The 16746-nt window shown below is 37.8% G+C and overlaps 1 protein-coding gene across 3 annotated transcripts in view; it reads left to right on the forward strand.

Moving 5' to 3' along the window:
* The window catches only part of taf4b (TAF4B RNA polymerase II, TATA box binding protein (TBP)-associated factor), a 52580-nt gene extending 37724 nt beyond the window's left edge, over nt 1-14856 (forward strand). The window contains exons 1-3 of one of the 3 annotated variants that reach the window (XM_055186169.2): nt 8605-8866; nt 10714-10824; nt 11666-14856. In XM_055186169.2, the coding sequence (XP_055042144.2) occupies nt 8827-8866; nt 10714-10824; nt 11666-14151 (2637 nt within the window). In that variant the 5' untranslated portion in view covers nt 8605-8826 and the 3' untranslated portion in view covers nt 14152-14856. Of the gene's footprint in view, nt 1-8604; nt 8867-10713; nt 10825-11665 lie in introns of those variants that run through there. The other 2 variants (XR_012358617.1, XM_073855915.1) reach the window with 2 other exon arrangements.
* The last annotated feature ends 1890 nt before the right edge of the window (nt 14857-16746 follow it).

A 16746-nucleotide genomic window follows, 5' to 3' on the forward strand; every position in this document is an offset into this window, starting at 1 on the left:
CCTTTATTACTTGCATTAGTATCTTGAGGCAATGTTATGTTTTTTCGAGAAAATAAAAATAAAGAAGAAATTAGCTGACAACTGAAACTCACTATAAGTCTAAACTTTAAAGTCATTTTTCTCAGTTTCACACTCTAGCGAGTTAAGGTCTTTTTCCTTTGTAGGGCAGTATTGTTGTTCCCTAAGAAGGGAACAAGATGCTGCGTCTCCCTTGCCATACTTCCTGCCGTCCCTGTAATGCCATCTTTGGCAGTATTTCAGATAGCGATATTCTTCCTGGCTTTCGCGTCACCCTATCTTTGTCGTTAAGCCTTACCATTGGTTGAATTTGATATACTGTACACATTTAGATGCACTTACCCCTGGAGGCGTCCCCAAAGTGTCACCACAGTGACGCAGCGCAAGTTCCCACGAAAGGGAACTGTAACAATGTATCTTAAAAGGTAACACGATGTAACCTTGCTCTCACTTGAAAATATGTCCCACATTTAGTCTTTTAATTTAAGGGTATTAGACCCTGAAAGTTCTTGAAAGATCCTTGAATTTTAAGTTAACTAAAGTGTGGGAACCCCGAATAAAGTTGACTTTGATGATTTTTCTTAAATAAAAATAGAGAGTAGTGCATGGGATAGACAGAAGAACAGAAGACTGACAATGTGTTTATGTGTGTATTTTTTGGCTATTATAAACCAGAATTACATTTAACAAATTCAGAAAAACAAATTGTATCCATTATGCCCATATTTTCTATATATTGTTTTAACCCTTAACTGTCGCCGTCCCGTATACGGGACACCTGTATTTACTTCAATATTGTTGAGGTAAATGTTAATCTATCACTACAACCTATATATTGTTGGAAAGGTCTAAGCCTCTAGAATACATATTTCAGCAGTGTTTTATAAAATAAATTATGAAGGGAGAGTAATTGATTCATTTATGAAGAGAGTGCGCCTCAAAACATTTATATCCTGCTAAATATCACTGTCTTGCCAGCGGGGCGCCTACGTTTACTTCAGTGTTTTCCATGTAAATTCTTATCCAATCATGACAAACTATATATCATTGGAAAGCTCTAAGTGTGTAGTTTTCATATATCCTCACCATTTTGGTTTTACATATTTATAACACTAAACCCCTACTCTAAACCTAAAAAATCTTGATAAACTATATATATCACTGGAAAGCTCTCAGAATGTAGTTTTCATATTTCTAGGTCATCTGATGATAGAAATAATGTAGTGACAGTTTTTAGTTACATGACCCCACCCCCCATAGGAATGCATATTAATTTTATATATTCATAATTCTAATATCATATTATAAATCTTCAAAAATGTTGACAAACTATATATCATTGGAAAGCTCCAAGACTGTAGTTTTCATATTTCAAAACATTTTAGCAGTAATAATAATGCAGTGACAGTTATTTATTAATTTGCAGCAAGAGTATGCAGCAAACCGTTGACACCTAGTGGCCTTTGTTGGTAAAACGAAAAAAAAAAAGTCACACAAACCTCATTTTTTGTGATTTTACCTTGAAAATTGAATCACAACAACTTGAGACTTATGGCTTCATTTTTGCATTATTTCTTTTTTGAAATATTTACATTTTTATAGTTTTACTATAAAATTAATATGTTATGGAATTATTTTTATTTATTAAAAGAAATTTAAACTGCTATAACATTTTTTTCTGTTTAATATTTTCATATCCAGACACTTCAGTGAAAAACCTTAAATTGTCTTCTTTAAAACAAGACCAAGATTAGGCTTCTAGACAAAAAAATGCCAGAGTTATATTAATTTAAAGGTGCACGTCAAATTCCCCCCACACACTTAAAAGGGTTGGGTGACAGCAAAGGGGTTAAAGAGCACCTATTTATTGCTAAAAAAACAACATTATTTTGGGTATTTGGTATAATACAATGGGTTTGCGTAGTTTATGATTAAAAACACTTTTCAATTTTTGTAGCTCCAGATTTTACTGAAATGCATTGAAAAGCTCTGTGTCCCTGATTGGCCAGCTAATCTGTACGTTGTGATTGGTCTGAATACCTCTGATGTCAGCCAAAAACGTGACGCTCCTTACCATGTTTGAAAGATTCAGTTGCTAACGAGTTACCTTACAGGCTGTGAAGCAGTAGGAATTATGATAATATCGGTCTTGTCTACATCAACAATCCCAGGAAGTAAACTGTTGCCAACAATCCATGTGTTTGTTGTAGTCCAAGAAAAGAGATTTACGTTGGAGACGATAACTCGTGTCATCATTTACTTTGGAGTTTGTACCTTTTGCATATCGTTAACATGTACTAATACACACTTACACACCAAATACATTTTTAAAAAGGTGAATCGGACAACAGGTGCTATTTAAATTAAAGATCTTAACTGTATTCATGTTTGGTGATGTTTGTCTTTTTGTTGTTAGTGTTTTTCCTTAAATTGTTCTTCAGGACTTTAAGCAGTCTTTAATACAGTTAAATTGTTTTCATTATGCTCTGTGAATGTCACCCTGCTATTTAGCCACCTGACTGTCATTTACCCGTGATATCAAGTAAACCTTCAACAGTTTTGAACACATGTAAGACAGCATGTTGTCTTTGACAAGTACTTCTAGAAGTACCTGCACTATCTAACACTTTCATGCTTGACATCAAAGGCCATTATGGTGCCACCAAACCTCTCATCAATGCTTCATCAAGAGCAAGGTAAACCTGCAGAGAACAAACCACAAGTCTCCCGTACCTTATTAAAAATGTCCTTTTAATTAAATTCAACAAATAAGAATACATTAAACTAAATATGATACGACTGGGAATACTGGGGTTTGTGTTGGGAGACCATGGAGCAGTGTTCAAAGAGACAGAAATGAGAAATGCCCACCCACTAGTGTTCCTTAGCTGTGTATTCCCTCAAACCAAACTAATGAGGACCTTCTGTAGCACTCGCTAATGCTCGCAACCTCAGCGTTTCTTACGGGAGTCACCTGTGGGGGACACAAGGGGTCTCTAAGCAAGTGACTTACCTAATAGTGTGTCAGAACTATTCTGAAGTAAACCAGGTTGTGGGCTGTAAACATACTAAAAAGTGTGTCCGTTCAAACTCATTTTTTGGAGGATTTCTTGTTTATTTAACAATCTGAGCTGTGTTTACTGTAAATGAATGTTTGCTCAATCGACAATACAGCTAATTTTTTATAAATTTCTGTTAAAGTATCAGTAAAACTTAATAAAATATAAATATTAAATAGTGCTGGTGACCATTATCCACACTCTTAAAAAATAGAGGTGCTCAAAAGGTTCTTTACAGTGATGCCATAGATCAGGGGTGGGAAACCCTGGTCCTGGAGAACCACTGTCCTGCAGAGTTTAGTTCCCACCCTAATTAAACACACCTGAAAAATCAACTTAAAGTTTTCAGGATTACTTGGAAATGAAATTCAGGTGTGTTTGATTAGGGTTGGAACTAAACTCTGCAGGACACTCCTGCCATAGAACAACCTTTTTTTTTTGGTTCCTCAAAGAACCATTTTTTTTCTTCCCTTTTATAGGGTGACCGACCATATGTGCCATGTATCCCGGACACGTCCTGGCCAGAATTTTAGGTGTGTCATCCTGAAGTCACATTTGTCGACCTCATACATCACCGAGGTACTCATGTTTCAGTTAAAAACATTATAAAATTAAGATTTATTTCTCTTAAGACATACAATCATTGTAGTTTTATTCTTACCTTAAAATGTAACGGCTGCTTTTCTGAAATAGAACCTGAAATATTAAACCAATGCAACTTCCGGAGGACACACCCGAAATCCTCGTTATCATGGCACCTGTCAGTGGGTGGGATATATTAGACAGCAAGTGAAAATTTTGTCCCCAAGTTGATGTGTTGGAAGCATCTCCAAAACTGCAGCTCTTGTGGTGTGTTCCCGGTCTGCATTGGTCAGTACAGTACCTATCAAAAGTGGTCCAAGGAAGGAAAAGCGACGAACCGGTGACAGGGTCATGACCAAAGCTCATTGATGCACGTGGGGAGCGAAGGCCGGTCCGTGTGGTCCGATCCAACAGACGAGCTACTGAAAAAGTGAATGCTGGTTCTGATATAAAGGTGTCAGAAAATAGTTTGTTGCGTATGGGACTGCGTAGCCGCAGACCAGTCAGGGTGCCTATGCTGACCCCTGTCCACTGCCGAAAACGCCTACAATGGGCAAGTGAGCATCAGAACTGGACCGCAGAAGAAGGTGGCCTGGTCTGATGTTTTTGTTTTCCGGTGAAGGCATTGTGATGCTTTGAGCGATGTTCTGCCGGGAAACCTTGGGTCCTGCCATTCATGTGGATGTTACTTTGATGCGTACCACCTACCTAAGAATTGTTTCAGACCACCCTTTCATGGAAATCTTTTCAGTATTCTCATGGCATTGGCCTCTTTCAGCAGGATAATACGCCCTGCCACAAAGCAAAAATGGTTTAGGAATGGATTTAAGGAACACAACAACAAGTTCAAGGTGTTGACTTGGCCTCCAAATTCCCCAGATCTCAATCCAATCGAGCATCTGGGATGTGCTGGACAAACAAGTTTTGATCCATAGGGTGGGGCTTGCAACTTACAGGACTTAAAGGATCTGCTGCTATAACAACTTGGTGCCAGATACCACTTTTTCAGTATCTTTTCCTAACCTTTGGATGTAAAAGGTTCTTTATGGCAATGGTTCTCAAACATGCTGCCCTCCTTGTGTACGGTGCATCCCTTGGAGTCTCCCCCAAAAATGACATAAAACATTCTAAAATTGTATTTTTTAATTAACAAAACATATTAAATGATATAATGTAGAGCTGTTGGTTAGTAGCATTTTTTTCTGAGGTTTAATGACATAGAATTTATGATAAATTCACGTATTTTGTAAAATGTCATAAAACTGGGTCCGCCGTGGCACCATCTGGTTTGAGAACCCCTGCTTTGTGGAACCATTCTGCCAAAAATGGTTCTCCTGTGGCATCATGAAGCACCTTTATGTCCTTTCCATTATTTCTACCGAGGTTAGTTATAAAGAATTCAGGTAAAATGTACCTTTGTTACCACATGACCTCATTTAAACTGCTTGACTTTGTCCTCGATTACAGAAACGCTAAGGGTAAAGTCTCCTTTTTCATTTCCGATTCACTCTAGATCAGGCGGTACGGTGCACAGACTGAGCTGGGATCATCATCATCCCTGGAAATCAGCTTCATCTCTGACTCTGTAATTAGCTGATTAATAAAAATTAACCTTCAAAGTTCATTAATATCACACAATAATTAATCTCGATGTGCTGATTTAAAACTGCCCCGACTCTTTTCTTTCATTTGCTGTGGTAAAATGTTCATAAAGATAATTGGCTCTTGAGATTGCCTACACTGTAGATTATGTGCGGATAATCATTTTGTCCCTCATGAGCACCCTCTGTTGGAATATGTGCTGGAATCTCTCGAGGAAACTATTTTTAAGTTTTAATAATGCCCATTACGTGTGTGATGCTGTGTTGGTCTAATACATTTCTGTCCTCTGGGATGCTTCTGCTTTATGAGATGCTGGTAACTGAGACTCAGTTTGTTTCTATAGCTCTGCAGAATCATTAAAGGTTGACACTTTATCATGACTCTATCTAATGGTATGAAAGCGATTGTATGCAAAAATGTTTGGAAACTTAATAGGATGTTTACATATCCATCAAACAATTACATTCTGTATATTTTAGACCCTGCACTTGGTGTCAATTGGACAATACCCTTTTAAAAGGTCCTAAACCATATATATGTATACATTTGCTACCAATATAAGTGTGAGATACTAATATGGACTCTTTACGTACAAAAGGGTACCACCCAGGGGCGTCATGCACCAAATATTGAAGGGGCACAGCTAACCGTCATACTCACTCTACTGTCATTTCTGCTGGGTTTTAACCCAATGCTGTGTAAATATTGGAAAGAAATCATGATGGGTTAATAAATAAACCTGTTTCAAGGCAATGCTGGGTTGTTTAAACTCATGATTGGGTTAAAAACAACCCAGCACAGGTTTATTTATAACCCAACATGAGTTCTGTCTAATGTTTACTCAGCTTTGGATTAAAAACAACCCAGCAGAATTTAGAGTGTTGTAATGATAATTATTAACGTCAATTAAACATCAAAACCTTTTATACGCCATATTTTTATAAATACAAAAAGAGAAGTGTTTATAAAATATTATCTTTACACATTCATGAAAAAATCATGTGCTCAACAGTCACATCTGTGATTGCTGTAATAATAAACACTGCAAAAAACAGTGAAGTAAAAAGAAACCGTTGATGCAACTTAAGCAGATCTAAATGTAATGCTGTAATCAAATTGTTTCGCCATATTATTTTTTAATTGCATTAAAAGCATAACATTTTTAAAAACTAGCCTATAAACATGGTTTACATTAATACATAAAGGTTGTATTAGTAAACATTGTTAAATGCGTTAAACAGCATGAACAAACAGGGAACAATATAGTATTTTAACATGTATTAATTTTTGTTAATGTTAGTTAATGTCTTTAAAGTTATTGATGTCATGATACAGTAAGAGCTACGTATACAACGCTTGTTTTTTTTTATTTTTATAAATGTATTAGCCTAAATGCCGAAATTAACCTGAACTAGGATGAATAAATGCTGTAAAAGTGTTGATCATTGTTAGTTCATTATAATGCATTCAATAATTGTTAATAACATATTTAAAATGATTATAGAGCACATAATTATCCCGTGCCCCCTCTAGTGGTGAATCTATATATAAACAATAAAGGTGGGGGGAGTGATTTTTGAAAAACACTTTGCAAAAGGGAGTCGAGCCGACTACCAAAACACACTTATAGCCAATCAGCAATAAGTAGCGTGTCTACTAACCGACATCGTTGCCTGTGTTGCATATGTTTGGGGCGTGTCTATCAAAAGACGGTCCGGATTCTATTCGTGTTGATTTAGGTGATTTCAAATGTCAACATTGGCTTTCAGAGATCATGCACCCCGCCTTTAAGAAATGGACTTTAAACCATGATCTTTGTACACATCTAATCTGCGACTGTGCCCAATGATGGCACCAGTGCTGTTGCGTCTGACTTTGTATAATTTATTAATAATTTATTTTGTCTAGAATGACGCACGTGATTAAAACAGCAAACATCTTAGAAAATTAAGAACAGATCATATTTTGCCCATGAAGCTTGATTTTGAGTTTGCATTGCATTGCAAAATCCACTTGGCTCAAAAAATTCAACCCAGTATTGGGTGAAAAAGGGTCGAGCCCAGCTGTTGGGTTAAATTAACGCAGAAAATGTTTATATTTGACCCAACATTGGGTTAAAACAACCCATCTTTTTGGGTTGAAACAACCCAGCATTTTGGTTTGAAACAACACAGGTTGAATTACAACCCAATAGATCCATCCCTTTTTGACCCAACGGGTTAAAAATAATCCAGCATTTTTGTTGCAGTGACTGCTTTTGTACCTTTATTTCTGTATATTCCCACCACAAAAAGATGATGATTATTATTTTAAAGTGAAGTCAATCCCAACAGAACCAGCTGTCTGTCTTTCTCTTGTAATTCGCACAATGTTCTCCCTCTTCAGGATTTTTTTAAAAAACAATCTGGGAAAATAATTGACATTGCAGATTCGCAACAAACTATTTGTTTTAGGACAATAATAAAACCAGTAGATGCTTGAAGATATGAATCAGAACTAACAGCTCTCTTCTCTTGAGATGCTTTGACTGGCTGATACATTATTTCCTTCAGGATTTCCTTAGCGCAAAGGTTGCCTTTGCATGTCAATACTGTCTATTTACAGCTATAGACCAATACATGCGTGCATGCACCACATTCAAGAGTTTATGCTCTATTACAGCCTTTTGAGCTGAACTTCTCTTTTTCCTACTGCTATTTAGATAGGTGCACTGATTTATATATTAATATATATTTAGTACATTTCAATAGTTAAGGCTACTTGACATACACAGAAAATGAGCAAAAGAGCATCTGCTATCAGAAGAGAACATGACGTATTTTTGTTTTCATGTCTTTATAACAACTTGCCCTCTTTTATTCAGAAAACAGTCACAGGCAAGCGTCTCGGCAGCTAATTCAAAACTCATTAGAAACATGCAATTGCAGAGCCGACTCCCAATGGGATACCGCTTTCTAATCAATGTTCCCTACTGCAAAGCCCATCCAACGGGGCGGCTCATAACTAACACTTCCACAGAGAAATTAAAATGAGATGTCATTATGAATGGAGATGCTCCTCTGATGATTTCATTAAGATGGTACCATATGTCTAATGGTATATTATAAATAAAGAGAATATCATATAAGCATGAAGCATATAGAGAATAGCATACAAGCTTTGTATGTATGTATGTAGTTTTGAAGATTAAAACTAAAGCAATAATTCATTGACATCCTGGACACAGAGTTGCTTACCTATATATTACACACATTTAAGTGTGTATTGCACTATTGAGAGAGAGAGAGAGAGAGAGAGAGAGAGAGAGAGAGAGAGAGAGAGAGAGAGAGAGATTACGCATCTCCCGCGCGTCCCCGGTGGCGCAGAGCGTCTATAGAGTCATTCCGCTGGTATAGGCGGGGGCGCGCCCTGTGCCCGTGATATTAATATGTGCTTTTCCGCTATTTCAGTGCTTGAAAACAACTCGCTAGTATCTGGTCTTGTTTGCCGCGTGTCTTCTTCGGCGTTGCAAACAGCTGACGGCAACTTATCGGGTTTATCTTGAATAAGACTGAAGTCATTCATAATGTCTCGTCGAAAGCAGGCGAAGCCCAGATCTCTGAAAGGTATGAAACCATAAAACGCTTTATTTGCATACAGGCTTTCTTATTGTCTTTAATATAACCTTACCGCTGCATAACAGACTGATTGATCTTAATTAGTTTACACGTGACTTCGGATCAATGTTGCGGCATGTAAGTTAAAACAGGAGCGTACAGTATTGTTCTTGTGGAGCAGAACTTTAGTTTCACTTTGATTTCAGAAAGGGATTTGACATCACACCGGCATGTCATATATGTCAGTGTTTTCTTACATTAATGGACACTAAAACAAGTTTTAAAGTAGTATTGCTACTAAAATTGTTGTTTCAATTTATGGTTGAGTAAAATATGGACAAACCAAACCGTCGGATTTAAATTATCCATTGCTGGCTTGTTTAAACCCATGTGATTGGGTCAAATATGGACATGTACTAGGTTTTTAAACCGGCGGTTGGAATTGTTCATGTTTTACGCAACAAATTCAAAATACATTTATTTTAAAGTATTTGACCAACACACAATTTAGGCTTTAGGCAAGATTGAAGTTATACGCTAATAAAATGCTGGGTTCTTTTCAGCCCAGTGTTGTGTCAAAAAGGGACAAACCTATGCTGGGTTGTTTTAACTTATGTTGGGTCAAATATATATTTTCTTGGTTAATGTATATTTTCTTTTTGACACAACACTGAGTAGAAAATAACCTAGAATTTGTGTGTGTGTGGAAACAACTCCCAATGTTCTTTATATCTGTAAATAAAGATGCTAGTCATTCCAAAATGCGATAAATTAAATAAATAAAAAATAGTTACCACCAAAATCAGTATTGTATCAGGTCAGTATTAAAAAGTAAATTCTTAATTTTACGGAAAAAACCCGTAATTTTCTCCTTTTCCCCCCAAAACGCGATAAACACTCGGGTGATGGAAAAATGCTGTCTGTTGCTTGTTCTCACCCGACAGCATCAAGCTTCTGTCATGCTAACACATTGACCCAGGGGATCTTATGAAAAACTCCATTATTTTACTCAATTGTTTTAGTCAACGAAAATTGAGCAGGAACAAAACATTTTACAGCTGATCGCGGTCAAAAAGGTTCAGGGACAGTGTTCTTAATATGACAAAGTAAGTGTTTTGATTAATGCCATTAATGTTTATTTTTTAATCAGTGTATACCACTAGTCAACTAAATTAATATAACATGGCAAAGATGAATGCACATTTATATATTGATTCAATAGATTTATAGCATTTTAAAAAAATAAACTTTATTATGTCATGGATTTATTGCATTTTGTGGAAAAAATAATCAGTTTTTATATTAAATCCTTGAAAATCAAATTATGGATTTGAATTTTTAATGTTATTATAACATAAAGGTGCGATGTGAACGTTTGTAATTTGTAAGTTTGTAAAAAGTATAATATCGAATAATATTAAAACAATAACTGTATAAATAAGTGTTCAATTTGTGCACAACAGTTTGATATTTTATTTGCTTATCTATTCCTTGTAGAGATTATTTCACTCATGCGCTTTTATTGTTCGCTTGTTATTATTCACACAACATGAAACTTATGAAAGTTGCGCATTTCAAACACTGTGTCATGTCTTCTGTGTGCCCTCTATTTAAAGAGCAAGCACGCACACTAGAGTCTGCTCCCCTGCTGGATGAAAAATAGATCAAGATACTGATATTTGTTTACTCTTTGCCTTTTTCAGGGCACAGGTGTGCCACAGTTTACCAGATGGTACACAGGAGGTGAAAAAAACACATTTACCAAAAAGTGCTCGAATTTATGGCGTTTATATTGTGGCACTGTTTTCATGTGTCTTTGGTTAAATTATCATTGCATACTGCGATTGTCTTCACAGGTCATGGTGACAGGTTAAATGTTATGGATGACAGCATAACTGCTGGGAAGAAGCATTGCTCCTGGGAGGAGAGAAAAGAGAAGAAAAGACATGTGCGAGAAAAAGATGAAGGTGTGAATGAGTGAAATGTCAAATTAGGAACTAAATAACTGCTTTATATACGGTATGCATGAGTCAGAAAGTCTCGTAATTTTAAGATTAGGTTTAGATTTCAGTCTTTAACATGACCTTACTCAGTCAATATTAAAGATATTAAGGTATTTTCACAGAATGATCTTTACATAATGTAGGATGATTTTATATATAAATCCATAAATGACTCCAGGTTCACAAATGTGCTGTCTTCAATTTCAAGTGTACTTTACATACTGTAAAGGTACTCCTTATTGAAACAGTATATTTACTCTTTTCTATAAATTCCTTAGACCGTCAGATTAAAAAAAGAGAGACCTCAGGGTTTTATATTCAAGCTTTAGTGTTCATGCGCATTTGTGTGACCTTTAAATTTGATATATTTGCAATTCCCCGTTTGCACAAAACAAAAATAAATCATACCTTTACAAGCGATTTTGGATAAATGTCCTCTAAACGGCAAATCGTGTGAATGTTTGTGTTTTTAATACGTTCTGTGTTTTGATCAGATACATAAATCATCTTTTGGGTTTGTTTTTCTCTTTCTGTTTTTCGGTACTTTTAAGTAGCCGCACTACTTTTGTTCACACTGTGAAGCCGGTCCGCTCACACTGACAGCAATTTTGGTCACAGTGGGACTGCTCATTATATGACAACATACTGAGCTAATTACATCAAAAAGAAGTGCAAAAAGAGCATCCAATTCATATTTTTGGTGTGCAGTCGACCCTTATAAGGCTGGCTTATTTTTTGAAGACTTGAAGATTTCTTTTGAAGGTTTGTTTATTGTAATACATTTTTCTTATTTCTTTGTCCACAGCAAAGCCAAATCCTGGGAAAGATGCACTTTGTGCTTTCTCTGATCGCTCTTCCCATGATCCTGAAGATGGATGTGATCTTGGATTTAAAGGAGAAGATCTGCCTAAATGCAAATGTAAAGATCAGATTCATAATCAGTGTAAGAGGGCCAGTTCGGCTCCTATCAAAGTATCCAAAACATATATCGGAAGTGAAACCACCGCAACCAACAAGCAAGACTTCGGTGATCAATATAAATATGTTAACGCTATGTCTTCTCAGCACCTCGCTGTTTTAGACGATATCCAGTGTAGCATGGGAGACTTTGAAGAAAAGAAATGTCTTGCAAAAGATCTAGACAGTCTGTCCGCCTGTTCTTCACAATCCACAACACATTCCAGCTCCTCCAGTCCAGCCACGCCAACAACAAAATTAACATTTCAACCAATGGCTCCTTGCGGAGAGAAGAGAAAGCCCACATTTGATCCGAACAATGGAATCGAATTTTCCAAAAAGCTTAAGGTTTTTAATAACTTTATTAACACAGACCGCAGAGTGCATCAACAAACCCAACATATGGACAAAGAGAGCTTGACATTTCCATCTGAACTAAAAAAACACCAAAATGATGCCAATGTGATGCTGGGTCACTCCGTGCTGTTAGAAGCAGCGATCACAGCGGCAGTTCAGACCGTCCTACGGTGTAGCTTTTGTCCCACGTCTTTAAAGGATCTGAAAGCCCTTCAAGAGCACATTCGGCAGTCGCACAGCTCAACCGTGATCGAAAGCAATGTCTTCTTCTGCTCACATTGCTTCAGAGGGTTCCTGACGAAGGACACGCTGGATAAACACGTGCAGCAGACACACGGTAAAAACCAAAAGTTGGCACCCGATCCAGATCTTCCTGAAGGAAAGGCTTTGCTCTTTTGTCCGTACTGCGCACATCTACCTGCATTTGAAAGTAAGCTAAAACTAACGCAGCATGTCAAAAAGATCCACAAGAATGTAAATCTTCAAGAGGAGATGGCGCTGGGTATGACAAATAAGAGTGAAAAAATTGCAACTGATTTTATATGCGACCATTGTGGGGCGAAATATACCAGTTTGGATCTGTTTCAGACTCACTTGAGTTCGCACTTACCAAAACTCACTTGTGCAGACTGTTTCAAAGATTTCCCAAACCAGGAATTATTGAATGAACATCAAGTGTCTCATTTTAGCCATACATCGAATCTTTACACGTGCGAGAGCTGCAGTAAATCCTTTACCGGTGTCAAAGATTTACACGGGCACCTATTAGAGATGCACACGCTTGCGCTTTACCGCTGTTCCATCTGCCAGCAGGTATTCAGCTCTAAAGTGTCAATTCAGATTCACCTGGCATCCAAGCACAGCAACAAGAGAACGACGTTTCACTGTACGTCCTGCGAATGGGACTTCGAGCACGAGCGTGACTTGCACCTGCACGTCAAACAGACACATCTAGACAAACAGCGTAAGCTTTACTGCTGCATCTTCTGCACTGAGACGTTCAACACCGACATTGAGCTACAGTGCCACATCACCACACATAGCGACTGTACCAACACCAGCTCTCCCCTCGAGGTGCCCTTACACGAAAAGCTCCGTGCCAAGAGTCGGAGCACCGAAGGTAGCAACGTGACCCCTCCACCTGTCTCCCAACCGGTTGCCAAGGACGGCCTTGGAACGCTGCCAGCGGATAATGAAATAAGAGATGGTGCGGTGGAGTCACGGTTTAGCCCTCCCGCCGAAAGCAAAGGGAAGGTGAATATGAACGATCCGATGTTCGCCTGCGAAATCTGCGGCGCTTCGTACACCATGCAGAACCTGCTCGCTAACCACCAGCTGCGAGATCACCGCATCCAACCCGGGGAGAGCGGCACCGTCAAACGCAAAGTGGAGGCGATCCAAGGGAGCCACAAATGCAAAGACTGTTCCAAGACCTTCTTCACAGAGATGGCACTGTGGGAGCACGTCCAGACTCATCTAGGGCCCACCAAGCACTGCCAATGCCCCATATGTGGAGAGCGCTTCCCTTCGTTGCTAACTCTGACTGAACACAAGGTCACCCACAGCAGGAGCCTGGACACAGGCAACTGCCGCATCTGCAAGCTTCCTCTTCGCAGCGAGGAAGACTTCCTGGATCACTGTCAGAGACACCCCGACCTGCACAACTCGCTGACGGGCTTCCGATGCGTAGTGTGCATGCAGACTGTCACCTCCACTATCGAACTGAAAATTCACGGCACTTTTCACATGCAAAAGGTCCAGGTTGACGCTTTGACAGGCAGCTCAGATTTAAATCCTGACCTTAAAATGTCCTCAAGCGTCACTCAGCGGGAAACGTTGAACTTGAGTACGTTTGAATACAGATTTAGAGACAATAAGACTACTAACGTGTCTGTAGTCAACTGTTGTTCGGCTACGGCTCTCGATCCGAAGGAGAGAACCAATAAGAACTCACTCACCCAGACCACAACAGTTTGAGTCCTAAATATTTATCGACAAATGTGACTCTGTCCACATCAAAGTTTGATTTCAAGTATTCAGTATTAAAGATATCAAGGTTATATTTTCTCATAATGATTTTAAACAGAGTAAAGTGACCCTGCCACAGGAGTCATTTACTATGTACTCTGATGTTTGCTAGTGTAGCTGTTTTTAATTGTACACTTTAAGATGTAGTAAAGCCATACATGTGTGAAGAGATCAAAACAGACAAGATTTCGGAGTAACTGTGTTTTTCCCCTCCCGGTTATTAAAGCTGTTTTTTATTTCGAAGCATTCAGCAAATGACTAATTCTCCCCAGCGCAAAGCTAATCTTTATTGGACACGTTCTGAACTTTTTCCGAGAGAGATTTACTGCCAGATTTGGATTCTTTCCTCTCTCTCGTCAAGTTTTAAGATAAATCCTTGCGTTAAGAAATGGAGCTGGATCTGCGGTGGATCTTGGTTATGCAGACAGTAATGAGTTGTTGCTGATGACTGAGCTGAAGATGCACCGAGGGGCAGGAAAGAGGATGAAATGTGGGCACAGGGACTTGATGTTCAGAGGGAAAAAGTCATTAACTTCTGTCTTCTATCTAATTGAAATCTGAGCAGACCTCTCCGTAAACTTTATGGATTAGATGTGGAGCATTTGGACAGTGACATCTGATGCTGTATAAACAAAATGTTACTATGTGTCTGAGCATTTTTATACTTTTGAGTCATTTCGTTCATTTTTCTACTGTTGAATCAGTCTGATTTAATTGTATGTGTCTTGCTAGTTGTATAAAATGGGTAACACTTTGCAATAAGGTTGTATTTGTTAACATTGGTAAATGCATTAGCTATCATGATCTAACATTAAGCAATATCTTTTTTCAGCATTGATAATGTTAGTTAATGCGAGTGCATTTTATTTAAAAAACGTATTAGTAAATGCTGAAATTGACATAAACTAGGATTATACTGTAGATGTGTTGTTTATTGTTAATTCACGTTAGTTAATGCTTTAACTAAAGTTTAAAAAATGTGATCTTATTGCAAAATGTTACTGTAAATTGTGATTATGGGTAAATGTGCATGTATGTGTGTGAGTTTGGGTGTGGTGTATTTTTCAAATTATAGATGGAAAATCTGTGTTATGTTTTTATAGTCTGTCCTTGAACAACGCAGTACTATAGCAGTGTGATCAATTCTGTGTCTTAAAACAGTATAATTCAATTCTTTAGTAAAGTAATTTTGTAAATGTAATTAATAATAATAATTTAATTCAGAAGGGGGAATGTTTACAATGAAATGTTTACAATTTCTCTCAGATTTTATCACGAGTATTACTGGTGAAGGTATAGAGGTATTTTACAGGAACAGGTTTTTACCTCATTTATACCAGGGTGCTTCTTCACACACCAGTTTAAATTAATTTATTTTTTCTTCAACTGCATTACAGCTGTACACAAATGATTTAGTCTTTAGAAATTGAACTGAATAGGTGCAAAGTAAGAATAAATCCAGTGTGTGCTTGTTTTTTGTATCCCGTTGGGGGCTTCAACCTGAATGCACAAAGACTTATGGGGACTTGTGTCACGGTAGGGACCTAAATTGAGGTCCCCACGGGCAAACAAGCTTATAAATCATACACAATGATATTTATGAACAATATAAAAACCATTACATCTATGGGATGTGTCCATAATAATAGGAGTGTGTGTGGGGGGGGTTGGTATATGTGGTTTATGGGGATATGAATAGTGTATGACATGTTTACTATGCTATAAACATGGTTTACGGGGACACAGTAAGTGATTAAACGACTTAAAACATACTTAATGGTACCTTTTCATAGATTAAAGACTGACAACAGGTTTTTGTGACGGTTGGGGTTAGGGACTGGGCTAGATTAGGGGAATAGAATATACAGTATAAAATGCATTGCGTCTATGTAATCCCCGTAAACCACATATGCCAAAGTGTGTGTGCGTGCATGCATACATGTTTGAAAATGGGAAATTAGGTAATGGAGGGCCATGGAGTTGGAAACCACTAAAGACACATTGCTGACTGGGTTGGAAATACCCTCATGACAGCAGCAGCTGTGCTTTGACCATAGACACGGGAAGGAAAAGCAACATCATTATAGACACGCCTGTAAAAACATTTATTGTACATGCTGTAAATACATCCAGCTACATAAAGAGGGCAGGGTATTACAGAAGTTGTGAGTAAATTGTACCAATGTCTATTTATTCAGTGATGTTGATCTTGTGTCACCTTTCTGTCAAGTAATCTTTCATTGCTCATGACTTTGTTTAACTGGAATACTAACGCTGGATTATGCTTTTATCATTACGAGAGGCAGAAGTAAATGAAACACGGATACATGTACATTGTGGTTTATCTTGGTATTCCTTTTGTGTGTGCCAGGCTTCGAGCCAAGATAAAGTCGACTGTGAAAACATGATTCTGGGTAATGCCCGGACCATCTGTCAATACCTGTCTCCAGAGTGGTGGAGAAGTGACAAAAAATATGAAGCGTTAGAATGGGTTTTGATTCAATGTATTTAACGTTACAGGTCCAGCACTCTTAAAAACAGGTT

This window comes from Misgurnus anguillicaudatus, chromosome 18, assembly GCF_027580225.2.
Source record: "Misgurnus anguillicaudatus chromosome 18, ASM2758022v2, whole genome shotgun sequence".
NCBI classification, from domain to species: domain Eukaryota; kingdom Metazoa; phylum Chordata; class Actinopteri; order Cypriniformes; family Cobitidae; genus Misgurnus; species Misgurnus anguillicaudatus.